Here is a 27692-nt window from a genome sequence, read left to right on the forward strand (position 1 = left end):
GAGAGCTGGAAGTGCGGGGGAGGTCTGTGGGAAAGTGGAAGGGACCACAGTATGGGGTGGGGGGTCGCGCATGCGCCAGCCCAGCCTCCGCGGCGTCCCTGCGTGCGCGTGCACGAGGGGTCGAAGCGGAAATGGCGCCGCGGGGCCGCGGGGCCGCGCGTCCGGGCAGCGAGCGGAAGTGGGTGTGAGAGCGGAAGTGGCCGGCTGGAGCCGGGGGCTGGGCGGGGACCGGGCTTGTCGGTGAGACGGCAGCGGCGGCGGCGGCGGCTCGGCAGGCGGGTTCAGGCTTCGGGGGCCAGGTCGGTCGGGTGGGTGGGTGTCTCCACAGTCAGTGCGTGCGAGGGCGAGCGCTCGCGTCTTCCCCTTTCCCCCCCACCCCTGTCTCTCTCCCCTCTCCCCTGACCTATCCCACCCAACCCCCCTCCTTAGGGGGCAGCAGGGCCGCTCCCTCCGTCCTGTCCTCCCTTACTCACCCTCACCCTCCCTTGTTCCTCCTTCCCCTGCCCGGGGCAGCCGCCGCCATGATCCTGCTGGAGGTGAACAACCGCATCATCGAGGAGACGCTCGCGCTCAAGTTCGAGAACGCGGCCGCCGGGTGAGCGCGCGCCCGGGGCCGGTGGGTGGCGGGGGAGGCAGAGTTGACCCCCGCTAGTCCGCGGTGTCGTTCAGTCCTCCAGACCCGGAGGGACGAGGTGGGAGACCTGACCGGGTGTGGGGACGGCCCCGGCAGGGTAAACGTGGGAGGCGACTGGGCGCGGTGGGGTGAGGGGCAGAGATGCGTTGGGAGAGGCTCGGAGGAAGGATGCGGAAGCGGCGAGTGGACCAGAGCGCGCGTGCCAAAGGGCAGGAGACCTGTGGGACGTGAGGGCAGCTGGGGCCGGAACTGCGGCCGGAGGATCCCATTGCCTTCTGGAGCGTGCCCGGGACCCCTTCCCTGTGTAGTCCCCGTCATTGTTCTGAACCCCAGGAAAGCCCGTTTGGGATTGGGTTGGAAGGAGTTTCCAGGAATTCCCAGGACTGGAAGAGGGAAGAAGATGCAGGCCCAGATCCCCACCGGCCTTCTTGCTCCCCACCCCCACATCTTCGTCTAAAGGAGCTGGAGGCAAGACTGAAAACGACCCAGTCTTGCAGCTGGAAAAACGGGACTTGTCTAGTTTCCCTTCCCCGGACCCTACTGTTAAGACACACTGGCCATTCTGTTACATATTTATCAAGCAAAGCTGGTAGTCTCCCCATCCACACCCCTCCCATATCTCTCTTCTGAGGTTCTAATTTTCCTTTCCCCACCCATTTATCTTAAACTCTTATACAAGATCCCAGGTCTGTGATTTTTTCATGTGGTAATCCTGGCCCAGGTACACACTTACAAGCATCCAAAGTCTATAAAGTTCTCATAACCTTTTTTTTTTTTCTTTTTTTAACCATTGGCCTTTTAAAAGGTAGGTTAGCACATATTTCCAAGGCAGGCTTCTCTGTGAAAGACAGAATCAGTGGAAAACAACCTCCTCCCTCAAAGCTGCTTTGCTTTTCTAATATTTAAAACGTCAGCCAAAGATATGGCTTTTAGCTTCTAATTTTTGGTGGCCTGTAGCCAGTGCCTTTGCCTTGTTTCCCCATTGTGAGGCTGGGGCTTCGCCTCTTGGTTGCACAGTTGAGGAAATAAGTACAAACTTTCTGCTGAACTGGGAACTAGTCAGAGAAAAGTAAGTGCTTGGAGATCTGCAGATGGGGAAGGATTGGTGCAGGGGAAATTCTAAGTGCTCATAATGAACTTGTGGCTTGGAGGCATTAAAAAAAATACTTCTAACCCACTGCTTAAATTGAACATATTGTGTCTCCTATCTGTTTTATAAGGTCACAGATTTTATCTGTGAAGTAAAGCATGGCTTTCGTTGAAGTAAGGCTTAGAGTAAGCAGTAGCTACTGTTTCCTGCCAGGGGCTGCAGTTGCTTATATTTTAAGCTAACTTGCTTCTTGTCTTCAGTCTCACCAGTTCCTTTGCATTTTAAATGTCTGAGTGAATCAGCTCAGAGTCTTATTTTGGGTGATTGCTGGGTACTTTTTTTGAGCAGTGTAGCACATAGGAGGAAGTTAAATTAACTTCTGCATTTTCACAGCTGAACCTGTTAAATGCATTCTCGAGTCCAGACTAGCAAAGAATGAGACCTGAGTGGTTATGAGCTGATCTACAAGATAAATGCCTGTTCATTTTCAAGTAGAGGCGTGCCTTGCAGTGTAGAAGTACATTCACATCTATTTGTGTATTTGTGATTCCAAAATGAAGCCCATTATCCAGAACATCAGCTCTTTTCCTTTTAAAAAATTAACTCTTACAAAGTATCATTTCAGAGGAATTAAAATAGACACTCAAGTCTGGAAGCATAAGTTAGAACTTCTAGGACATTTCTTAACAAAATAAATGTTATAGCAATGTTGGATATTGGGTAGGGCAGCAAGTTTTGGCTTTTACTATGGCCTGTCTTCCCTTTGAGATATGACTTTAAGTAAGTGGGCTCAAAATGTATTCTGCTGAAAATCGCTCTGAAAATCTTTGAAGAGACTCTGATAGCAGGCCTAGGAGGTAGGAGGTAAGTGGGATTGCAGACGTAATAGTCACCAGAAAATGGCTTCTAAGCCAAGCCCGCTGTGAGTTTCCAGGCATACACCGTGAGGTAGCGAAGTAGTTAAGGCATTTATCAAGGTGCATGCCTGCTACACCAGAACTTCCAGCAAAAAATGACTAGTGTGATAATCATAAACATTTATGGGATTCTACCAGTGTTCACCAAGCAGAAACAGAGAAAGGAGGCCTTTCTGAGAGAGCCTATCGGCAATAGTTACAGAGGAGCTAAAGGGTGAGGTGTGTTAGGGTGGAGATGGGAGAGAAACGTTAATGAGGGGGAGTGGCTTGGAGGAGAAACCCTGGAAATTGGAAGGGCTTTGCCAGTTGTGGGAACTTGCTGGGAGAGGGCAGTGCGATCGGGCCTTACGCTTCTCAGAACAAACCAGTTGGGGAAGTTATGGTTCTGAGCAGCCTTTTCCGCAGTGAATCTCACAACTCTGTGGTGTCCAATATAATAGCCAGTGACTACTTGTAGCAAGTTAAGTTTAAGAAAGTGAAATAAAACTAAAATTAAGTTCCTCACACCAGCCGCAGTTCTAGTGCTCAGTTGCCACATGTGGCTAGTAGCGGCCATATTTGGACAGCACACGTAGAACATTTCCATTATTGCAGGAAGTTCTGTTGAACAGCACTAGCACTGTTGCAGCTACTGAAAATGCAAGCATGAGATAGTCTTAAAAATAGTTCTGTGGTATATGCTTCAGAATACAGTTGCAGTAATTTTCCTCCTGAGGTTGATTTTTTTTTTTTTAATGATGTCTCAGACCATCCTGCTGAATCTTCTTGCCTGTGACATCCTACTAAGAGTCTAAACTTCCTTTGGGTGAAACAGTTGTTATCTAAACTGTTGAACGTTTAGGCATGATCACCTTTTAATTTGGAGGCAGTTCTGACAAAGCCTAAGTTTCATTCCCAACAAATTGCTTTTTATTTCTTTCCTACCACACTCCTGGGAAAATGACTTATTGGAACGGTTCCTATACCGTCACAAAATGGTAATTATTGGTAAATTGTCTCCTCAACAGCCTGCACACTTAGAAAATATGCTGATTAAGAAGCCATGCTCAGCACTGCAGATAAGCTCGTGCAGGTCTTGTCAACAGCATGGCCTTTTCATTTAGGAATTCTTACCTAGGTGCCCAATTAAAACAGAAGTAATCTGGCAGATTAATTTTTTTGATACTGTATGTGCATCAAGAACCTTTTCAGCCTCAGAAGCTAGGCCTGTCAACTTAGTCTAGAGTCCAGAATTGAGGAAATGGTATCAGATGCGAATTGCTGTTGATCTTAAGTGCATGCTGGCTCCTTGCCACAGCTGTGCATATTGTGGGGCTCTGTGGTTGTGTGAGGGGGAGTGAAGCTCAGTAAGCAAGCGGTGCCAGTTGGGGTGGGCAAGGACTGTGGGAGGAGAAATTTGAGAAAGGAATAAATTAAATCTTGCTGATACCTTGTTCTCATTCCTAAATATGGTGCATGTGTCCTCAGAGAGACAGACTGGTTTGAAGTGATTTGGAATTGGGACATTTTTTAAGTATCTAGAAGAAATAGAATGGTCTGGTTGGTCTTTTTACAGGTCGTTATAGTTGCATACTGCTGCGTGGCTTCTGACCTCACCACCGCTTCGTGCATGAGGCCCCAGAGCTACACTCCACGAAACTGATGACTCCTTAAGGGCAGGGCCTACCACTTTGGTCATCTTTCTTTCCCAGCATCCTCACTGTATATATAGTTAGCTCGGTAACTGTTCTCTTGAAAGAATGGATGAGGCCAGGTAGAATGGATCTTAATTCCTTTAGGTACTTAATTTATCACTCTTGTGACACTGTGAATCAGCTTTTAGATCATCTTTGTTCTCCATGTTTTGAGACCTGGCTTAGCAGAGCAGGGACCACATTTTTTAGTCTTTGCTCAAATAGGTTGATGGGAGCCTTATAGGGGAATTAACTGGAGAGTGATCAAAAACTTTATGGTGAGATAGCAGAATTCAATAATTTCTCTCATTCAGCTCATAGAAGAGGTAAGTAGAAGCAGCACATAAATGCCCAGATGGGGAATTGGATGCCTTCAGGAGTAAAATTCCAAAATCTTAATGAGAAAAGAGGGTTGGAAAATGCAGTTGTCAGGAGTTCTTTATTGGTTGGTGACATTCTAGAAGCTTCCTTGGAAAAAGAATAGAAGAAAATTTTTCCTAAGGATTTTAAGAATAGCTTTTGAAACCCATCTGAATGAATTGAACATGTTTTAGTGTCTTGTGTTATCCAGTCAGTAACCCTGAGGACTCACCTAGCTGGTTTGTTCTAGGATTCCGGACATTACCACACTGATACTAATAGGGTTCTGTTTCTCCTTATAGTGCTGACCAATTCCTGATTCTGGGAGTTAGCACAATCCCACAACTTCTCCCAACCATGGCTTCAAAGTCTGGTCTTTTCTGACTCCACCTAGAAGAAAAACTAATTCATCGATCACTGTCTATGAATTAGACACTCTGCTATAAGCTTTGAAATCATAACTTCATTTGATTTTAGAATGTGCCTGTGTGGCAGCAGTTCCCATTTACAGTTGAGAAAACTAGGGCTCTTGGGAGCTATGGAGGGCGTAGACATCCTCATTAAGCACTGTGCAGATACCCTGCACTGGTGACTTCTAACCTTATGATCTGTCACACAGAACATGGTATTTGTATGGCACATTTGAGTAAATGGTCTAGCCTAGAGATCCTGCTGCTGGGCTGCCCTGAGGGCTGTGAGGATCATTATCTCAGCGTGTCTGTAACTTAGTCACAAGACATGGGTTGGGAAACTTTCCTGTACACATGTCATCTCAATGAGTCTTCACGGCAACCTTTTAATCTTCATTTTCTAGAAAAGGAACCTGAGGCTCAGCAACATCTGAGCAACATGAGTGTGGTTTATAGCCAGTAAGTGACAGGACTTGAGTTGACTAGTCAGCTCTGAAGGGTTTGGTTTTATTGTGGTTAAACTCATTCCCAGCATCTGAAACTTTAGCAGATGGTAAAACAAAAAAAAATAACTTAATCCATTTATCATTTGGGCCTCTTAAAGTGGTCCACTTTCCCCCAGACCAGTCTTATTCCCCTCTAGTTCCATGGTTTTAAACCACAAAAGTAAATAACAAACACCCTAGTCTTGGAATTGACACACACTCCTGTTTGGTATATTTCACTCTTGCTGTCCTCTGCTTGTTGGGGCACAGAGTTGTAACTCCCACATGACCTCTCAGGAAGACTCCTTTGGCCAAATGCTCTCCTTTACAGCCTGTCTGGTCTGTAACCTATTGTGCAGCCATAAATAGTAAACTAAAATATTAATGGTGATGATCTGACAAATATTCCCAAGTCAGGCAGCAAACCACTTAGTATAGCTCTTCCTGAGCAACTTCTCCCAGTGGGGATCTGTGCTTAGGGAACTTTACAGCCTAGAGAAATTCAGAATTTCAGTTAAAATGTTTATAGCTTGGGGGCAGGGCGCCTGGTGGCTCAGTTGGTTAAGCATCCAACTCTTGATCTCCACTCAGATCATGATCTCATGGTCATGAGTTCAAGCCCTGCGTTGGACTCCATGCTGGGCATGGAGCCTACTTTTAAAAAAAAAAAAATTTATGTTTACAGCTTGGAACCCTAAGTTTTTTATTTATACCTAATTTTTCTCCTTCTGTTGATGAAGTAGGAGAATGAGGAACCCAGTCCTTTGTTGGCTGAGTTAAAGCCTAAGGATTAAAAAAAAACAAAAACAAAAAAACCAGCCACCTACTAAGTGATGCAATATGGACTTCTACAACCCTCCACCCTGACTTTTTGGCAGAGCCACCCTTCCCCAGGAAAATATACTTCGGGGCTTCCTCCCATTGTGCAGCCTCTTCATAGTTCATTCAAGTGAGCCATGGATTAATGTTCGTGCTGCTTCTTCCTTTGCTCTTGCTTTTTTAGAGGTGAGAAATGGTGGTTGGCCATTCATTGTCTTTGTCTCCTGGCTATAGTTTCAAATGAAAGATAAGCGATTTAAGTTTTCCTCTTGCTCTTCGCATCATATTCTGAGCCCACTGCTTCTCCGTAAACCCACTCGGTGCTTCGATTCTTAGAGTCTCCCAGAGGGATTCTCCTACACCACACGTGGATGGCTGTGAAGGAGTAGAGTGGAACTCCGTATGTGACTTGTATCGGTTGATTTTTCAACCGGGCCAACGTATGCTTCATAGAAGCCAGTTTCCTGGAAGGGTGTTGTGTAGCATCTGCAGCAGCTTTTTAACACTCATAAACCACCCTGTGTATTCCATTATTTCCCAGCAACCCTAGAGGGCAGCTGAGTCGTGGTTTCCTTTACCGGTGAGGGAGCGGAGGTAGTATAAAAAAGATGGACTTGATGGTGAGGTCTTGAGCAAATTAGGCAAGAATAAATGTGGAAATGTGTGTGTCTTGTCTGCTGGTCCATAAAACAAAGTGGAGTCATTGGAGTCCTAGGTAGTTAGAGATAAAACCATGGAGTCTTCCTTTGTTTCCTACCATTGGGCTTTGAGGAGAAGTGGGGAAATCACGTAAGGTTGCTTTTCACAGGAGGTTAATTGACCATTATTGTTTATTGCTAGGATGTATGTTATGCCTCCTAGGTAATAACTCAGCAGCATTTATCAAGTAGAAGTTTCTGTACCAGGCTGAGCTGGGAGCTGCGCAGAAAGTATCAGGCTGTCCTCATTGCCTTCAGGATAAGTTGTTTTGTATCTGTTCTCTTGCTTTATCTTTAGCAGTTCTATGAGGTGGGTAGAATCACTTGTAGTCTCCCATTTTATAGATGAGTAGGTGAGAAAACGAAAGGGTGCAGGTGTTAATCTGTCTGAAAACATGGTCCTGATGAAAAGCTAAAGCTGGAAACTTGGTGTCTTGACTGTCCCAGTGATTCCCCAGTGTTATTTTGTGCTACGCTTTCTATGCAAGTGCAGCACAGGAATTTCAAAACAAAACTAGGGTAGATAACCAGTCAAAGAGGGCTTCATGAAGGAGAGTGGTGAGTACTTTGTTGACATTAAAGGAGAGGAGAGGGAAAGACATGTAGGAAACTTACAGATTGTCTTTGAAATGGTATAGAACTCCCTGTTTTGTTCATAGCCTGGAATTATCCTTTCATCTTTAGTAAATTAAAAGCATTCTGCATTCTCTTTAGCAGCTTTCCTGCTGAATGTACTACCTCCACGTGCATCACTACTGTCCTGTGGGGGAGACGTTAATCAAAAGATAGTACTTTGTAGTTCACATATACAGATGTGCATATTGTAGTCTTAAGGAATTCTGAACTGAAGGTAAGCGCCAACCATGGCAGAGATTTTCGACAGCAGCTGGGAAACAAAAGCTGTATCTGTCCTGCTGCTTTTTTGTATCCTCCACCTTAAATGAGTCCAAAGATTCAGGTACATGAGAAAATGAGTTGTGGTCGCAGGTCAGCAGTAAGCTTAAGATTGGTCCCGAACGCCTCGATCTGAAGTAAAGCTCGGGAGTCTTCGCAAGTCCCCTTGAAGGCAGACAGCAATACAACTGTCTTAACTAAGGGACTTTTCTTTTGTTTTGCAGTAACAAACCAGAAGCAGTAGAAGTAACGTTTGCAGGTAAGTGTCCTTACTTCAGCCCTGTTAAGAGAAGGCATGATATAAAAATAAAAAACAAAATCATTCCTAAAATACATTTTGAGATTTGGGGTACTAGCCCTTGATTGTCAGGTCTTTTCGAGGTCTTTGTTTTAGATGATTATTTCATGGATTTATTGAACTGTGTAAAGTTACCTGCTGATATCTTAAAAGTTTGGGCTTAATGTTGTGGTATAAACTAAAGTTTGTTTAATTTGGAAATATTAAATTACTGTCTCCAAGTAGCCTTCATCTCAGTTTGCCTAGCACTGTAGTAGCAGGGAAATGTGGAAAATACTAGAGACCTGTTCAACAAGTTAGAGAGAGGTTATTGCTTTCTATTCCCTATAAAGAATTAGATATCGATAACTACTTGCTGTGTGGACTTCAAGGAGTTAAACAATCACCCTGTGTAAAGTGAGGGTACTTGACTAGATCTCAGAAGACTTTTTGTAGCTCTGAAGTGCTGTGACTGGAGGCCAGGCCCCATCCCTGTCCCCTCCCACTAGAAACACCCAATCTCCCTAAAGTGATGGCACTCAGCACCTGGCTTCAGGAACTACACAGGGTTAAGTCCTCTCTGTACTGCAGGAAGATAGAAGCCAAAGAGAGGGGAGGCCTTTACATAGATTAGAAGAAACTCGAGAAGTAGCCAAATGCAGTTTGGGGGCCATGTTTGGATCTTCAAATAAGACAATAGTATTTTGGGTATTTGGTATTAAGTTGTTTTTAAAAATTTAGGCCTGGCAATGGTATTGTAGCTGTGGGGGGGGGGTTGTTTGTTTGTTTGTTTGTTTGTTTGTTTTATTCTTCTTTGGGGCGCCTGGGTGGCTCAGTCAGTTGAGCATCTGTCTTCTGCTCAGGTCATGATCCCAGGGTCCTGGGATCAAGCGCCATGTGGGGCTCTCTGCTCAGTGGGAGCCCACTTCTCCCTCTCCCTGCTGCTCCCCTGCTTGTATTCCCTCTCTTTCTCTCTGTCAAATACATAAATAAAATCTTAAAAAAAACACTTGGTGTCCAAAATCATTTGGAGATACATTCTGAAATACTTATGGATGAAGTGATGTGATGTCTCAGATTTGCTTCAGAATAAATCATTGGGAGGGGACATCTAAGTGAAAGAAGATTGGCCATGTGTTGAAATTGTTGAAGTCACATGGGGGAAATTAGGAGTCCATTATATGTTATATTGTGGGCTTGTTTAAAATCATCACAACAAAGCTTTTAAAAAAAAAATACATTCAGCACCAAGCTGTGATGAAGTTAGAAGGGTGCAAAGAGCTAAGTACTTGATAGTTCTATCCCAGTGTTTTTGCTGACTTTCTGCGTGATTTTAAAATAAATACCATTTTACTTAAATGCCTACTTCCAAGGGGGACCTCCTTGTGCCCTGTAACAAAGTAGGCAGGTGCTTTGAGATCTTATTTCCCATTCCCAAGTTAAGCAGTTTTATTTGCTTTCCTCACAGATTTCGATGGAGTCCTCTATCATATTTCAAATCCTAATGGAGACAAAACAAAAGTGATGGTCAGTATTTCTTTGAAATTCTACAAGGAACTTCAGGCACATGGTGCTGATGAGGTATGTTCCACATCATTTTCCTTGGGACTCTTGTTTCTTCTGCACCCTTTATCAGCAGCTTGCCGCTTCTAGAAGGTCTATGGCACTGACCACTCCTGCTGGCACTGGCCACTTTGGGCAGCTTGCTCACCTAACCAGGGGCTCTTGATTCCATTTTCCATAATGATAAAAAGCAGCGTGTTTTTTCAGAAAAAGCTTTGGCTCTTTGCTTGTTGTTTATTACCGAAAAATAAAGATGTTCCCTAACCAATGAAAACAAAAACAGCTCTAGTTCCCCAAAAATGCACCAAAGAATACATTCTTTGGCCAGTATAAAAGCAGCTATCACAGGGCGCCTGAGTGGCTCAGTCAGTTAAGCATCTGACTCTTCATCTCAGCTCAGGTCTTAATCTCAGGGTATGAGTTCAAGCCCCGAATTGGGCTCGATGTTGTGGAGCCTACTTAAAAAGTAGCTATCTCAAGACTGAGGTGGGTTCCATTCTATTTCTGTAATATTATGAAGCAGGCATGTAGCTCTGGCCTTTAAAGTTTATGGTCTTAACTTCTCATTCTGGGAATTTAGGCACAAATCTACCCTTTAAATTTTTTTATTAAACTTCTTTAGAGCTGGCCACTTTAAGTTTCCCTTCTTCCTTATGACTACCATAGGGGAGATAAGAAAGGCTGTCCATGCATTTTGAAATTCTTGATGGCCATGCCTTATTCACTGGCTTCTTTCTATAGCTAAAGTGGCAGGTTTGGTTCCTGTTGAACTGTATTTGCTCCGGGGAGAGCCATTTATGGAAGAAAGAAAATGCTGTTACACCAGTGTGCACACGTTGTGGTTGGGTCTCAGAGCAGGAAGTATGACTCAGTTCCTGAATCAGTTTTCAGATATCTTTTAGTTTTAACAAGCTAGGTTCTCCTTAATCTGGTGAATGAAGATATGGCCATTTCTATTTTCTTTCTGATTAAGAGCAGCACTTTTGAAATATTTAAAATTTATTCAATGAAAAAGCTATTTGCAAAAAAAAAAAAAGATCAGGATCTTTCTCGATAATATTTTGGTATAAAACTAAAATTGATATTAAACAAATATGTCCCAAGAGCCATAGGCAGTCATTTCTCTTAGTTATTCATATGCAGTTGATCTGTCCCAGCAATTCAAGGGAAGAGCCAAAACCTTTTCTGATTTGCCTCATAAGTTCAAGGGAAGAAGAAATATGTAGAGAATTTGTATTCAGGGTGATTTTACCTGAAAGAAAAGCTTCAGGAGGAAGACCAAGTCTCATAAAACATAAGAAGGCTCATTCTATAAAAATTAGTGACCAGGTCTTCTCTTGACCAGATTAAGAACAAAAGGGAGCAACCGACTATTAAAGCGGCCCCACTTTTGGTTAGCCATAAAATGACTACCTGAAAAGTTAAAGCTTTGAACAGACAACTGAAAATTGTGTAATCATTCTCCCCAGACAGTCCTCTCTCTTTAAGATGCAGGCACAAATGATAATACTCATCTTTGGAAGTTTGGAAAGAAAGCGTTAAAGCTGGATTTCTGAAATCTCCTTTCCAGTCTGTGTCTTCTGCACACTGGAGCTCCACAACACAGTGCTATCCTTATTCTTGTAGATCCCGCAGGGTCGGAGAACCAACCCCACCCACCCAAGTGGGCGGGGCAAGTAACACACACAGTTTTGGAGCAGAGTGCACAGTAAATGACTCCCTGGGTTGGTTAAACAGTGACCAGCCTGTCATAACCAGAGGAAGCTTGCTACTTTGCCCAAGACCCTTTTCAAGGCAGAAAGTTCTCTGCTGCTAGGACGGGAATGTCTGATGGTGAGGACGGATGGGTTGACACCCATCTCCTGGTGTCAGGTTGGAAGAGGGAGCACTCAGTGGCAAAGTGAATCATGGTTAACAGTGCAAGTGAAATTAACAGGGAAGCCTTGGCTGGTTTTGCCAAGTGGAAGGAGCAGAGGAGTTAAACAGGGTATAAGTTTGGCTCTAAGGCCCTTTTAGATCTCAGAATATTAAGCTTGGAATTAAACTAAATCTTAGGAGCTATGTTTTTTTCTTCCACATTTAATTTCCCCTTCCTCCAAGTACCCATAGTGCACATGGTACAATATTGTAGCTCAGAGACAGCATGCTAGTTCAAATTCTTATGGGATGTGCCCGTTATCCTCCCCCCCCCCCCCCCCCCCCCGGCAAGACTATTTAGGAGAAGTGGTATATAGGACCCCAAAGGTGAGACCGAAGGTCTCTCTGCCTCCAACAAACTCTGTGACCTTAACCTCTCCCTTCACTTCCTCTTCTGTAAAAGAGACAACATTATGGTGACGCTGTGGTCACCAGATTGGAACTGCACATGGCATTACTTGTCGTTTGCCCGTATACAAACCAGTGTGCTTACACAGTCAGGTGTTGAGGTCTGTTCTGTTTCCATAGTTTGCAGATAGAGACTTTCTTCCAGCTGTAGGAAAGTGGTGAAATAAATATGTGGAATATTAAAAGAGTATTTAAGAACAGAAAGGAAAGAACCTCACCATGTAATAATTTTTTCAAATAGGACTTAAAATACATGGTTTGCTGCTGTGCTTTTGTTTTTTTGTTGTTGTTGTTGTTTGTTTGTTTGTTTTTAATATCTAGAGGGTGCGTTGAAAGGAAGATTAGAAGAAAACCTCAGTATTGACTCAGCTCTATTTGTTGCCAGTCCCCATGTGCAGGCACGAGTGGGTGCAGAGACCAGAGCCTGCTCCCATGGAGCTCCCCTCTGGTACTGCCTGCGTTTGCACTGCCTTTCTCGGGCTGATGGAATCCTGTAAAACGTGCATGAGTAACTCTTAACGATTAAAACAGAAGTTAATGCTTTTGTTTACTTTTGATTTGGTAACTTGTCATAAATTAAGTATTCTTTTTTTTTTTTTTGATATCCTAGAAAATTCCAGAGGATCGTTAGTGTGTTTGTCGTCAGATAGTGTTGAGAAACTAAATGTATAGAGACAAAACCCTGCAGCCTGTTGTACTGCTCTTACATACACTGTTACGTATATTGGCCTCCGTTTTCCCATCTTGTGGAATAGTAACAATACCTTCCCTTCCTAAGCATGTTTTTAATGAGGGTTAAGCCATGTCTGGCCTCTTAAACATATAAAGACTACTAAATATCAAAAAGGTTATTAAGTTCTGATGGCTCTAATGTTTACTTTTTTCTATCATCAGATAGCTGCTTTTCTGCTTAATGTAACCTATATAACATTGAAGTCGAAACTAGTCTTTCCAAAAGGCTTCTTAAACTGTCAGCCTAGGAGCAGTTTCCACCAGGTGAAGCAGTCACACTGACAGAGAAATAGGAAGGTATAAAAGGGTTCCTGTTTTATCATTTACTCCCCTGAGCTGGAGAGTAGTCAGCAGTAGTAAATATTGGTTTGGGGGGGGGGCGGGGTTTGGGGGGGAATAACATTTAGAGAGTACAACCTTCTGTGACCCACCAGTATAAATAAATGGCTATGGTTCAGTGATCTATTGTCTTTTGTCATAAAACTGATGATGAGCTAAATAATTTTAAGGCTTCCAAGATAAGCAAGCTAACTGGAATCTGTTCCCACAGTTCTGGCTTTATGTCCTCACTCACCTTGGTTACTGGTTCAGCCTGTACTTAGTTGATAACGAACATAATCTGCTCTCACTTGGGTTTGGCAGCCTTTTGCACTCTTGAAAACAAAAGTGGTTGTGTGTGATATATGGTGGGGAGGAGAACAGAGAACATACAAGGGTGTGACCAAGTCCTAAAAGAGTAAAAGATGAGCCTTGATTGAAAAACAGATCCTAGATTAACCTTGGATTTTTTTTTAAACAGGGTTTTGGTTTTTTTAAGATTTTATTTATTTATTTGAAAGCGAGAAAGAGAGAGAGAGAGAACACTAGTAGGAGGCGAGAGGGAGAAACAGCCCCCCTCCGCTGAACAGTGAGCCTGATGCGGGGCTCCATCCTAGGACCCTGAGATCATGACCTGAGCCGAAGGCAGATGCTTAACGGACTCAGCCACACAGGTGCCCCTAACCTTTTGGATTTAATCTCAGTTCCGTGAGTGACTTGCTTGGTAACTCAGATGTATCTGCTTCCCCTTGTGTATCCGGTGTCCCATCCACCGAATGAAAAATTCTGGCTTAGAAGAAGCTTGGTAAATACAGTGCTTTAAAAATAATGGCATTATCATGACCTTTGGATTAACATTTGTTTTTGTATTTTCTAGTTATTAAAGAGGGTGTACGGGAGTTTCTTGGTAAATCCCGAATCAGGTATGTAGTAGTGGGAGCAACTGTGGAGGGACCGGGAAAAAGACCTGTCCTGTTTGTACTCTGCTTTTTTTTTAACCAAAGGATTTCATTTAAATATTGTTCATTTTACAAATATTTCTGCCTGAACCCAGTTTGCACTTCAACCCTCTCCATAAAAATAGCTTTTAAGGGGCTTTGCTTTGTCCAATAATGGTATACAGTGTGGTTTGCAGAACTGATGTGTGTCATTTTTAACATTTATGTGGGGGAGCCAAGTAACTGGCAACCAGTGGGCCACTTTTGTTAGCTCGTGGTGATTAAAATGCCTTTTGAGACTGAGCAAACATTGGTTTTCACCCCAGCCCCTAGTAACCCCATTTTCTGTACTCGGCGCATTTGGAGAAGGAAACACGACTATTCTCACGTATTCAAGGAACAAAAATTACAGCCTCTCCTTTTAATCCATTCTTCTGATAAAGAATAAATAGCCTCTTTGCCAACAGAGGAATTCAAAAGCACCACGGCCTTCCTTGATTACAACAGCTATGTTCCTACTGCTTTACAGGAAATTTAAAGCAGAAAAACTGAACGGTATTTTCTTCCTTGTGAATAAGTGGTAGTCTCAAATTCTGAGGCGTTTAGCTGGGCCCCCTGATGAGGACCAAGTAGTTAAGTTCTTTTGAATATTATATTACTCGCATTTTGTTCCTGTGGTACCTCGATTAGCAAATTGTTCTAAGAAGGAACGTGCATCTGTCTTTTCACAGCTGTTCCTTTTGCTAGCATATTTCCTCCCCCAACCTTTGTGTGGTTTTTGTTTGCTTATTTGTTTTCATTTTTACAATGTGATATGCCTCACCACTCCCAGTAGAAGACCTTCCCCTTTTCTGTATGCTCTGGAAACAAAATACCAAATACAGAAAGATGTCTTGGGGATGTAACCTGTTACTAGGAGTACTGTGGGTGGGAGTATTGACTGCAGTCCATAAAGAACACTGGAATGTGTTCATCCCCAAATTGATGGTAAAAGTATATCGAGAAATAAAAACCAAAAATTAAGTAACACTGTAGGCCTTAAGAGGAATCAAGGAATTTCAGAGAAGAAGGAAGAAAGAAACAGAACTAGAACAGAAAAAATCATGTTGGAACTCTCAGGCATGCTTGACACGGCTCAGATCCTACAATCTGTCAGAACCACTGGAGTGTAATACAGAGGGCTCATGTTTCTGTCCCTGGGCCTTTTCTTCTGGTTCCTTCTAAAAGCACAGGCGTTGCCAGATTGCAGACCTTGTGTTCATACAAGTGCAGAGTATAAAAACGTGTGAAAGTAGTGTGTCTCCTCCTGTTTTTCTGTTGGTTTATCTGGGCAGGTTTGGGAGTCTCACCAGGCCATACTAGATTTTTACTTTTAATCTGTCCTCAGTATGTTTCTCTTCATCCTATCAAAGCCTTATTTAGAGTCTGACTTTAGCTGTAGTTTTACTTAGTTTATTTGGCTTCTTAAAACTAACAAACCTCAACTTTAAATATTTTCATTTTCTATCTAATCTTATAACCCTGTAGTCTGTTTGCTTATCTGGTTTTCAGATACCCAAAATGGAATGATGATTGATATTATTTAATATTGGAGTGCCAGATATGCTAAGCACAATCTAGAGCAGAGATTGAGATAGCCCATGTTCTCAGTGACGATCAGTCCAACAAAAAACATACCTCAGGGATGCTCTTAGGAAAAAATTTAATAGTGACAAAGTATAAATGTTTAAGATATTCAGTACAATTCTGGTAAAATTATTCCCAGCACTCACCTAGAATATGAAGTGATCCTCGGTGATGCACAGAAACACTGCAAGCCACCCATGGGCTTTTTGGCATGTATTAATTGTTTGATTAGCTAACCTGATTAGCCTGTTGTTCCGGGCACTTTAGAATACTGTATGCTCTCTATAAATTTTTGCAAGAGCCTCCCCCATCTCACCACCCTTTTTAAATAGATGCAGGAATTATAGAGGTTTGGTAGTGTGTCCAGGGTTGCACAGTAGCAGGGCCAGGATTTGGACCAAGTTCTGTTCAGCTCAAAATAGAGTTGCCTACACCTGTATATCATGCTCCCTTTAGCATGGCATTCTGCTCCTTTGAACTTATTTTCCCTCCAAAATGAGAATCACCGTATCCGGCCTGCTTACTTCAAAGAATTCTTAGAGAGCAAATGAAGTAAAATATTTTAAAACACTGTGAAATTTTTATAGCGTATACAAGTAAAAGCTATTGGGGAGGTACACACACACTTTTTAGATTTTTCTATACCTTGCCTCCTTCGACAAAGGGTTTGTGATGGTATGTAAGGGGGTTTTTTTTTTGTTTTTTGTTTTTATCAAAAAGCTACCCATCTGCTGACTTGTGTTAGCAGTTGGCAGTTATGCCATCAGAGAAAAATATGTAACTCATATTATTACATCTTGATAGCGTACACAAGTGCCCCGTTCACTACTGTGTCTGGAACACTAAATTTCTACTCAAAGTTCCTGGATTATGGCTTCTTCCTATTCCTTATTTGTAATCAGTCATCTTTGATACTGATTCAGATTTTTGCATAGCATTTGTTAATTAGCTGTGTGTATTTACAGTGGTTTTACAAGAATTAAAGTTTTATCTTCCCTCATTTGCCATTTGAGGTAGATGAGAATGGACAGCAATCTACCTGGGTTAAAAGTATGGACACTGAAACAATAAAATATCACTGAAACCTGTGAAGTTTTTTGGTTTTAATATAACCACTGTTTTTTTCCCCCCTCCAGGATACAATGTCTCTTTGCTATATGACCTTGAAAATCTGCCGGCATCCAAGGATTCCATTGTGCATCAGGCTGGCATGTTGAAACGAAATTGTTTTGCCTCTGTCTTTGAGAAATATTTCCAATTCCAAGAAGAGGGCAAGGAAGGAGAGAACAGGGCAGTTATCCATTACAGGGATGATGAGACCATGTGAGTATAGAACTTGGTCCTAAAGCCTGGGTGTGGCTGATAAATGCCCTTACTGAAAGATACATAGTTAGGTCAGACCTTAAACTCTTTTGTGTGAATCCCTCTAACATGTCTTTCTCATAAAATTCTTTAATCCAGAATGTAGATGACAGGTGAGAAAAGGGGGCCACTTCTGCTGGTCTCCAGATACCAGAAGTTGGCAAAAGATGAAAGGCAAATCCAGTGCTTTCCTTTAAGACACCACTATTGAAGGTCCCCTTCAGTCATACAGTGTGGGTAACGAGGGAGAGGGGACCGTATGTTCTGTGTGTGTGCAACTCTTCAGTCACCTCCATAGTAGGACTCTCCTAGTATATAAAGAAATTTTTTAAAGTGAAGTTTTGAGAGTCGCTAGCCCTAGATTCCATGTCCCACCACACAGACAAGTCAGTACCAGCTAACTCAGGGTGATTTTCCTCTCCTGCCTCTCTCGGGGCCATGCTTGTGTTACACTGACTTTGTTGGCCACACATACTGAGTCTCCCTTATCATGCCTTGTTTTGTGAACGAAGAGATTTAGGACTTTACCCACCTTCTTCACTTGGAGATCAAGGTCTTGACAAAACCTCATGCTGATTCTATACTTCTTACCTCATGGGTTTTGTTCCCCTCAGGTATGTTGAATCTAAAAAGGACAGAGTCACAGTAGTCTTCAGCACAGTGTTTAAGGATGATGACGATGTGGTCATTGGAAAAGTGTTCATGCAGGTATGGACCAGACATCTTGAGAGCGGGAGGCTGGGGTGGTCGGGTCACCATGGTGTCGTTTATACCTCAGCACTGAAGCACACCATGAGCATAGAAAAAAGAACCGGCCGCTCTGGGGGTGCTGGCACCTGTTGAAGATTTCATTAAACAGCTCCCACCAAATTCACTGCGCATAGTTTTTCCTTAGTGCCTTTAGCCTTTTGCAGGACTGGACTGGAGAGTGAATTGAAGATTAAACATACTCATGGTATGACTGAGTTTTAAGCGCCCTTGCTGCCATTGGGTCTTCAATTGAAAGCTTAGTCACGTTTCCTACCCTCTTGTGTTTCCTGCAGTTTCTGACAAGGTCTGTTCTTGGCTTGGTTTAGTCCTAAAGTCTTCTCAGAACCAAATCTCTAGAAAATTCCCAAGTAGTAGATAGTACATCCATAGGGTAGAGTCGTTGAGCAGACAGTGAGGCAGCTTGGCCGCAGTTTGCCTGAGGTCACCATAGTGTGCCTCCCTCAGAAGCTGCTCACCTACCAAGACGAGGAGTGGGGCTTAGTGGGACACTTTGTAATTGGATTTCCGGTACAGTTGGACTCCAGTCTGAAACAGTACCCCACTGTGGCTTTGTCATGCTGACTGCTAACCAGTTGCTGGCTCTAAGGTAGGATAGCTCGTCGTTGAAGTGATACCCAGGCTGATTTTTCAGTATCTAGTTCAGTGGTTAAATTTTCAGGCACCTTTTGTATGGGCATCCTGTTCCTTGGCAGGGTGAAGAGATCTAAGAATTCTGGGACAGAATCTTGTTTGCTACATAGAGTCGAAAGGTGGTTGTGCTTAACGTAGTGAGGCTATTTTATGGGTATCCTCTCTGAGCGGCTAGGAAATACTCGAAAGTGAGAGCCTCAGTTTCTTCCAGATCTCTGGTGGCTTTTTGTGTTTAGTCTAATTAATCAGAAACTCTGATTTTGGAGCCACTATGCAGAAAAACTGGAATATTGACATTTTCAGCATTTGAGAGTACTAAACTTTGAGAGTGTGTGTGTGTGTACACAGATATATAGACCTATATCTTGGGTCCCAAATGTAAGCTTCCAGACAGACATTTTATCTGTTTTTAGGCAGAATTGACAGGGGAATTAAATGCAGTAGCTTAGAAATTGGGCTGAATCCAGACTGACAAACTAATTTTAAAAGCTATGAAGTATATATTTAGATTTGGCTGGTTTTTTACCAGCCTTGTTCCATTTTATTCCAGGCGACATCTTAACTTAGTTTTATGCTTTAAACCGACCTTACCTTGGAGAGCTCACAGGAGATTTGTTCCTTAGGAGATTTTTGTGTATTTTTTTGCGTATGGATTTAAACTCCTCCCTCCAAGTACATGCGGTAGGGCATTGATCTAAAAGGGAAAAGAAAGTCTCTGCATTTTTGCACTGACAGCATCTCTAGTTAGTGACTGGACTGGCACCATGCGGCCCCATCTGGTGTCCAGGAACGTGGAAGGGTTGTACTCCGGAAGCCGTCTGCTTTGCCTCCTTCTCTGCAGAGTCGAAGGCTGGGGCCATTTATTTGAAATGACCTTAGAAACCTGGGCTTTTTTTGCTGGATTTTACCCCAAAATAAACCATCTGAGAATTTTCCTGGGCTTCGTTATTTTAAATTCCTAGAACAGCAGATGCCTAGCACAGAATGCTGTGACCCAGGGACACTGTTTGAAGTTCCTCCTGGTCACTGACCTGCTTACTGTGGGCCTTTGTGGGTTTCCCCCTGCCGGCGTGGACTTCCAGCCTGGTCAGAGCACGATTCCTGCTTTTAGGAAAAAGATGGAGTTTCCATTCCCCACTCACATGGGTATTCTAGTGTTTGCCTTTGGTGCATGTTGTCGGCATGCAAGCTGAGCACTAGAGAAAGTCTGGTAGATACCACGTCACTGCTCGTTCTGCGAAAAGCATTAGGAACAATACAGTTTTGGAGATTAGAGTAAGGTGAATTAGAATATTTTTCATATTCTTAGGTCTTAGCGTCAGCCCTGTAACCAAGAAAAGTTAAACAGAGACCACTAGTTTCTGTATGTTCAGGGACAAGACACAAGCAGTGCGCCTGTTAGGCAGTCGTGAAGATAGGCTATTGAGGACCCTGTCTACCTGGATATAGCTGTAGGATGTTTTCCTGAAGTAGGAGCACTGAGTCAAAGTCAGGAATGTCCTGCTCCACGGAGGTTGTACCCTTTTGCCTCCCACCTACAAAGCATGAGAGTGCCTGATTTCCCGGAGTATGTCGTCAGACATTCGGATTTCTGCCAATCTGATAGATTAGAAATGGTGTCTACATTCCCTTGGGAACGAGATCCAAAATCTTTTATGTTGAAGGCTATTTATTTTTCTTTCCTGTGAGATGTTTCTGTCCTTACCCATTTTTTTATTGGGTTACTGATCTTTTCTATTTCTTTATATAATCGAGAGATTAGCCTTTTATCTATGGTAGGAGTTGCAAATATTTTTTCCAGTTTGTCATTAGTGTTATTTTCACATAGTTAAGTCGGTCAGTCTCTTCTACGGCTTCTAGATTTTGAGTCATAGTTAGAAACTCCTTCCCTACTCCAAGATTGTAAAGAGATGTACCTGTATTATTTCTTAGTATTTTTACGGTTTCATGTTTTACACATTATCTTTTGATTACCTATTTGGAGTTTTCTCCTGGTATATGGTGTGAAAGATGGATCCATCATTTTTTCTAAATGGCTACCCAGTGGTCTCAATTGCCATTGTTTCAAGGCCCATGTATATACTACCAATTTAAGATGCTGCCTTTATCATATACTTAGTTTCTGTGTATATATTTGGATTTATTCTGAATTTGCAATCATAGATTGTGCTTTGATGGGAGAGAGAAATAGTATTGTGATACTCAATACATCCTAGTTGGAGGAAGAAAAAAGAGGCATCATTGCGGACACATACAGGACAAAGACCCTAATGAAAAAGGAGAACTGTTTGGGTGGGTTGGTTGATTGTTTTTTAAGTATTATTTTAGAGCGTGCACCAAGAAGAAACCAAAGATGTGACAGTGCCTAAAGGATAGACCCAAATCAGAAGTGAATTATTAACCAGATCTTATATGTGTGGTTTTCCTTACAGAGAACTGATGGAATCCACGCTAATATGTCACCACGGGTTTAGATACACCCCATCTGGGTGTGAATGCCAACAAGTACCAGTGATTTGGAGCCTTCGAGAAACTTACTAAACATGAGAAAATGCTGGCAGTTATTATCTGTTCTATTTTCTCCCCCCAGGGGTTGGGGGAGGGGTAGCTAAAGAGTAAAAATAAAAGAAGTGAGAAAACCTCCCAACCCCTTTGCAGAATGAAAAGTAATGTTTTCTAGAGAAGGGTAATCTCAGAAGCTTTGCTTTAGGAATTTCCATTTTGAATGATCTTGACTCCTTCCGTGCCTCTCCAAATATGTTTCGTTTGAGGAACAAAATATAAGAGGGAGCTAACCCAACCTGGCTCTGTTAGTTTATCTTCCACCAAGCTTTAGAAGCCAGGCAGTGCCAGCTCAGGAGGCAGGGTGATGGAACAGGCGAGGTCCCAGACTGGGCGTTGGAATTCCTCAGATGTTATCCTTCTTTTGCCACTAATTTGCCGAGGGCTTGCCACCCAGTGCGCAGTGTCCCTACCTACAAATGGAAGCGTAGTCCCTGTCCCTTCCTTTACAGTACAACAGCACTAAGTCAGCTCTGATAGAAAGTGCTTGCTTCCATTCGGCAAGCCATGTGCTAGCCACCCTCTTTGAAGGAAGAGAAATGGATACAGAGTAGTAAAGGAGGATCCTTGGCTTGCAGAGCTTACAGCCTGGTAGGGAAGCCAGGCTCGTTAGTGAATAGTAAAGTGCCATAGTAGAGACTTAGAAGACATGGGAACTCCCCGCGAGATAGAGGCCAGCTCCCCGAGTCTATTGGAGGTCAAATCTAGCAGCAGAAGAGCATTGCAGACTAAACAGCCCTATAAGCATGCTTTCGGTACTCCTAACTAAAACTCTGAGGCTTTACCTAGTCCTTGCTTCCATCCTTCTGCTATCACTCAAGTGAATTTGGATCATCCTTTTTTACTGGCATTGCAGGAAAATTAGTTCTGTTCTTGGAGACCTGGGTTGAGACAGGGATGCCTTGTATCGCTTTGGTATGTACACAGGAATGTGTGCACTAGAAAAGCTTGAGGTTTGAAGATTAAAATATAGGAATGGCCTGGTTTTTACATCCTCATTTTCCTGGCCTTTGATGAGGGTGGGGACATTTTGTTATGGATGGTGAGCTCTTAGGCAGAGTGATGGTGATTGAGTCCATAGCCATTCAAGACCGGAATTAACAATCAGGCTTTCATTTCTCATGTCACACAGCCTTCTCCCCTCCGCCAGCCCTAAAACAACTTAGCTTCTTTAACTACGTTGTCTTCTGCTGCCAAGAAGGGCTTACATTTAGTCTAAAGTTCAGATTGGTGGATTCTAAACAGTAACGGTCTGAGATACCTCCGTGAAACAGGACTTGTGCAAAGGTCCAGAGCCCTGAGAAGGCCTGGTTTTCAAGAAAGGGGAAGAAGCAGATATGGGGGTGGGAGGGGTGAGAGAAATGGGCCAGCTCATAAGAGGCTTTCAGACAAAGATGAAAGGGGTTAAGATTTTATCTTGAGTCTTAAGCAAGCTAGAGCCTGGGTTCCATGCACCCTGAGATTTTCAAGATTTCCTGATAAACACAGCCTCTTCACATGGAATCAAAAGAAACAAATCAGCAGTAGTCCTTAATCCTAAATGTAACCTGGTTCTCACATGCTTTGCAGTGGTTGTCTGTTTAGTCTCAAACGAACTTTAATTGCCTCGCCGGGCTCAGTAGGTTGAGCGTCTGCCTTTGGCTTAGGTCATGATCCCGGGGTCTAGGATAGAGTGCCGCCTTGGTCTCCCTCCTCAGCGGAGAACATGCTTCTCCCCTTTCCCTCTGCTGTTCCCCCCCCCACCCGCTGGCTGTCTTTCTCTTTCTCTCCCTCCCCCTCCCTCTCATGCATGCTCTCTCTCTCAAGTAAATAAATATAATCTTAAAAAAAAAAAAAGATCTCACCACATTTTGAAGATCAGCCTTGTTAAGTACTCTGTGGTCTCTGCTTTTTGAGGCCGGATCGCATCGGTAGCAGCCAGAACTTGTCATACTTCATGTCAGGTGTTTCTTAGCCATCTGCCGTCTGGAGTGCTGCAGAGGTCGCACCCATAGGGCCAGCCTTGTAGTGGAAGTTGCCATTCATCTGACGTCAGACTCTCTTCTGGTTGCTCTGTGCAGGAGTTCAAAGAAGGCCGCCGAGCCAGCCACACAGCCCCACAGGTCCTCTTCAGCCACAGGGAACCTCCTCTGGAGCTGAAAGACACCGATGCTGCCGTGGGCGACAACATTGGCTACATTACCTTCGGTGAGCGGGGTGGGGTGTGCCGAGTCGGGGCGCCTCTGATGCCTCCCGCTGCGGGATGTCTAAACCGGGACACACCTTTGTTAAAATGTGAAGGCGGCACAAGCGGGCGTACCAGATCGTTCTCCTGTGCCAGTGCTGTGACTGTAGGAGGGTGTGCCGTAATCATTTTCTATTTTCCCTGTGTTTCTTAAATTCTGGGGGGAAAATATATAGCCCCTGATGTCAAGTGTTAAGAGTTGGGACCACATAAGCATCGCTAAGCAGCTGGGTGGGAGGGAGTTCTCTGGCATTTGGCATTTCTTGGGTTTTTGCTTACTAAGCCAGAGGTCTAGCCATGATTCACTTATTCCACTGAAGAAATTCAAGTCTTCCCTTCTTAGGATTGCTCCAGACCAATGAGCTGGCTCATGATTGTACCTCACAGTTTGGAATAACAGCTCATTCACACTGCATCTGAAGCCACTAAAATGTTGCCTTTTGTGAAATTTAAGTCACCTCAGTACTGAAGGTGTACCTGTTAATTAACCACGAGCCCACCGATTTACTGTATTTCATAAGATCGAAGCTACGCATTTTCTTTCGTGTGACTGTCTTTGGGGTTGGGGTGCCGCTTACGGTGATGCATGCTGCGTGGTGTAATTGGCAGCCTTTCTCTTCACGGCACACGGACTTTCCGGTCATTGGCGTCTTAGATCCTGTGCCATGTCGTTAGCTCTTGTTCTGCTGTCCGTTTCTTCTCGGGGCAAATTGACACAGAGGTCCCACCCTCTCTTTTGCGGTATTCCTTTTCATGTTAGCAAAGCCTCCTACTTGGAGGATTTTACTGCTGCCGAGACCCCTGAATAGAGGAGGTGCGGGAGATGGAGAGGATTCCAGAAAGCTGAAGGGAGGGGTGAGGAGGGCTTCAGTGCGTGGAGCCCCGGGAGGGGCTTTTCTCATCCCCCAGCCAAAGTGGCTCCTGCTGCCTGTCCTCATCAGGAGAGTTGAGGTCCTTGGAGCTTATAGTGTTTAGTTTTCACTACAAAACCACAGAATCTTCTGGAACCAAGTACCTCTGAAGGTTGAAGCACCATGGACAGAAGATAGGCAGGCTTCATTTCCTCATGCTGATGTCTAAGATGATGTGTCTTCTCCAAAGTTACCCTCCACCCCCTCCATTGCCAGTGGTATCACCTTCTCGAGACTGCGTGCTGCAGAAGCAGAGGCTAGTGGGCGTGTGGCAGTCGGGGCATAGATCTCAGAGTGCACAGCCACAGGCTAGACTCCAGACCTACAGTGATCCCAGCACTAAGCCCTTCCGGGGGAGCCCTGGTCTTCCACCATGATCTCCTCCATTTTCCTTGACATATCCTCCCATTTACACTCACTGGTACGGGCCCTGGTTATAGTATTTAACCCTTCCTCGTCTGAAGGAGAACACTGTGACAAAGCCTGGGCATAGTGGCACGAGCACACTGTCCTCAGGCGGGGAGAGGTCGGAGCCGATCGTAGGCTCTGATCTTCCCGCCCTTCGGCCTTAATGTCAGCCTGACATCTTGTCTGTGCCCCTGCCTGCAGTGCTGTTCCCTCGCCACACCAATGCCAGTGCTCGGGACAACACCATCAACCTGATCCACACGTTCCGGGACTATCTGCACTACCACATCAAGTGCTCGAAGGTGAGAGGGAGCACGGTGCCTCAGCTCCTGCGCTCCGGGTCCTTCTTTCCACCAGAGTTAATAACATAAAAAGTCGTTTCTGTGTGGGCCGCACCTGCTGGCTCAGTCGGTGGAGCCTGTGGTCTTGATCCTGAGGTGGTGAGTTCGAGCACCACACTAGGGGTAGTTTACTTGGAAAAAAAAGTCATTCCTATAGTCCAGGTTGTTACTGTGAACTCTAATGGTTCTAGAGACTAAGATGTCACAGCCTTTCTTCCATCTTTCCCTGCTACCTCTCCCCATAATAGAAAGATGAATATGTGTCTCCAGAAAGGGTTGCCCTCCTGCTTGCCTGCATGGCCCTGTGTCTGTCCCAGGGCATATGTTCCCAAACCTTCCTGATAACTTCTAGGGAAAGCAAAGCGATCTTTCTAGAACATGAGTGCTTCAGTACGCATTGTGTTTGCTCCCAGGCCTATATTCACACACGTATGCGGGCAAAAACATCTGACTTCCTCAAGGTGCTGAACCGTGCACGTCCAGATGCCGAGAAAAAAGAAATGAAAACAATCACGTGAGTAGGGCGGTCTCACAAGCAGGACCACCTTCCTTTCCTGTTGTACCAAGAGGGAAATAGTGGATGGTGGTGACCTGGCCCTCTAAGTGTCTGGGCAGCAGCTGCATGTGAGAGGCAGGCAGGGTCGGGCCTGTAGCCACCTGCCCAGCTAAAGATGGGATGGACAGGCTTTCACTCCTGAGTGGTGTGAGCTAGGGGGGAGTCAGCTAGGGAGAACACAAAGGGATCTTTTTACTGAGATACAGTGTGTGCTCTTTGGGCCCGAGTTGGGAGGTCAGTCCTCAAGGTCTTCCTGGAGAAAGGGGGAGATTCGCTTCCGGACATGTAGTTGAGTGAACAGGCCTGGAGCCACCCCCTAAGTGTTTTTATCCCCTGGTCTGCTTCTCAGCAGGAATTTTGCGTGGAGATAAAGTTGTCTTTCTCAGAGATGGAGATGTTGAATAGCACTCCGGTGCGTGGCTCTGTGCAGGAGAGGCCAGCGTGGTCTAGAGCTTGGGTAGGGATTTAGGTCTTGAGGCAAAATGTCAGGTGAAGTTCAGGTGAAGTTCAGGCGATCCTGTTCTCAAGATAAGGACTAAGTGCTTATCTGCCAGCTTCTGTGCCCATTGAACTCAAGTCTTGAGGTGAACTAAGCTTCTGCACACCCCTCATAGCCAGTGGATTTGCAGAACCTGCTGCTCTCGGGGGTGACATTTGGCAGGTATGGTGTGCACGGGGCTCCACTTCCCGCCCCTGGCATGTGAGGCGCCTCCTGCCAAGCTAGTTTCTGCGGCCACTTGACAGGATGAGAGGTGCCTGACTCTTGGTACTTGAGCAGAGGGTTTCCCACCTCAGAAACATCAGATAGTTACAAAAGCAGTTTAAGGCACTCCTGACTTCCTTAGGCAGAGGCTTTAGAGGAGAAGCCAGGACACCCCCGGCCCCCAGACAGCAGGAACAGCGGGGCTGCATGGAATGGGATGGCAGGCCTGGCTTGGTGCTCTCTGCCAGAATCCAGCACTCACGAGCTTTGCATGGCAGGGTGGGGGTGAGAAAATACGGTTTCAGTTTGGGGTGGGTGAGACATTCAGGACAGGAAAATTTAGTCCCCCTCTTTGCCCCAGTTTCCCATAGTTCTCAGCCCTGGCTTCCAGGCTGCTTTACCAAATTACCTGTCTTTGGGAACCAGCCCACTTCCCAAGCTGGCCCTTATGGAGAAACACCGGGTGGGTCAGAAGGCCAGGACGCGGGAGCCTCAAGTCAGGCGAGTGTTCTGTAACGTGGAGTGTGGTTACCGCGTGGCAACACACAGTTCCTGTACTTGGAAGTTTTGGGCATCCCACTCCCATGGCGAAAAATGGAAGGAACTGCTCGTCTGTGAGTCTGAAAAGGTCTAAGCTGTGTAGGAGGAGCCTGAGCTCTCAACCCGGGAGACAGTTGAGCCCAGTCTGAAATTCGAGTAGCTCTAGGCCATCCAGACCTTGTGGGCAAGGGACTGTCCTGTCTAACGTGGTACATTTGACGTCCTTGTGGGCTTGGCACAGATGCTCCCTGGTATCCCCGGAGTATCCAGCACAAAGAAGGAGCTGATGACCTTTCTCTGGGAGCTGGGCTTATCCCGGGCCTCAAGTTCCCGCATCCTCTGAGGTGCCTTTGCACCTGTGGCTGGTGTCTCTGAGACCCCATCCCCAGTCTGGGAGTGTGTGGGGCGGCAGGACAGGTGAGCCAGAAACCGGCCTTCACACTTCTTTCTGCCTTCGAAGGGGGAAGACGTTTTCATCCCGCTGAGTCTCTGGAGCAGGAAGAGGAGGCGGCTGGCAGCTGAAGGCTGCAACACTTGCTGCTGGATAATCGTAGCTTTTCATGTGGCACCTCTTCAGGTCCTTAAGGGAGTCTCCGTTCTGGTTCCATTTTGTACACGTTTGGAAAATAATCCACAGAAACGAGCTGTGCTTGCAAGGACTTCATAGTTCTCAAGAATTAAAAAAAAGAAGAAAAAAAAAAAGAATTCCACTTGATCAACTTAATTCCTTTTCTTTACCTTCCCTCCCTCACTCCCTTGCCTTCCTCCCCCTTTTCCAAGCTGTTGCGCTTTGCAATATGTTACTGGTAATGAGTTGCAGGATAATGCAATCTTAACTTGTTTTCTCCTAAGTATTTGAGTTCAAAACTCCTGTATCTAAAGAAATACGGTTGGGGTCATTAATAAAGAAAATCTTTCTATCTTA

At 44.6% G+C, this 27692-nt stretch overlaps 1 protein-coding gene across 2 annotated transcripts; it reads left to right on the forward strand.

The window, feature by feature from the left end:
• Nucleotides 1–27692, forward strand: ARPC2 (actin related protein 2/3 complex subunit 2). Of its 2 annotated transcripts, none has more exons than XM_034655160.1 (11): nucleotides 1–22; nucleotides 514–595; nucleotides 8205–8239; nucleotides 9726–9838; nucleotides 14073–14118; nucleotides 16896–17082; nucleotides 17736–17829; nucleotides 23145–23271; nucleotides 24829–24929; nucleotides 25382–25482; nucleotides 27228–27692. In XM_034655160.1, exons 2-11 carry the CDS (start codon nucleotides 522–524, stop codon nucleotides 27250–27252), a joined length of 903 nt encoding a protein of 300 aa, XP_034511051.1. In that variant the 5' UTR covers nucleotides 1–22; nucleotides 514–521; the 3' UTR covers nucleotides 27253–27692. The 2 variants fall into 2 exon arrangements, with proteins under 2 accessions (XP_034511051.1, XP_034511050.1); XM_034655159.1 differs by lacking the exon at nucleotides 1–22 and adding an exon at nucleotides 148–299.

Source organism: Ailuropoda melanoleuca, chromosome 2, assembly GCF_002007445.2.
Source record: "Ailuropoda melanoleuca isolate Jingjing chromosome 2, ASM200744v2, whole genome shotgun sequence".
In the NCBI taxonomy this organism is placed as follows: Eukaryota; Metazoa; Chordata; class Mammalia; order Carnivora; family Ursidae; genus Ailuropoda; species Ailuropoda melanoleuca.

Bases quoted from the DNA above. Each gene is read 5' to 3' on its own strand.
- ARPC2 (XM_034655160.1), top strand. From the start codon at position 522: ATGATCCTGCTGGAGGTGAACAACCGCATCATCGAGGAGACGCTCGCG. The intron at 23,272-24,828 runs GTGAGCGGGGTG...CCCTGCCTGCAG, and splicing joins CATTGGCTACATTACCTTCG to TGCTGTTCCCTCGCCACACC. The intron at 24,930-25,381 runs GTGAGAGGGAGC...GTTTGCTCCCAG, and splicing joins ACCACATCAAGTGCTCGAAG to GCCTATATTCACACACGTAT.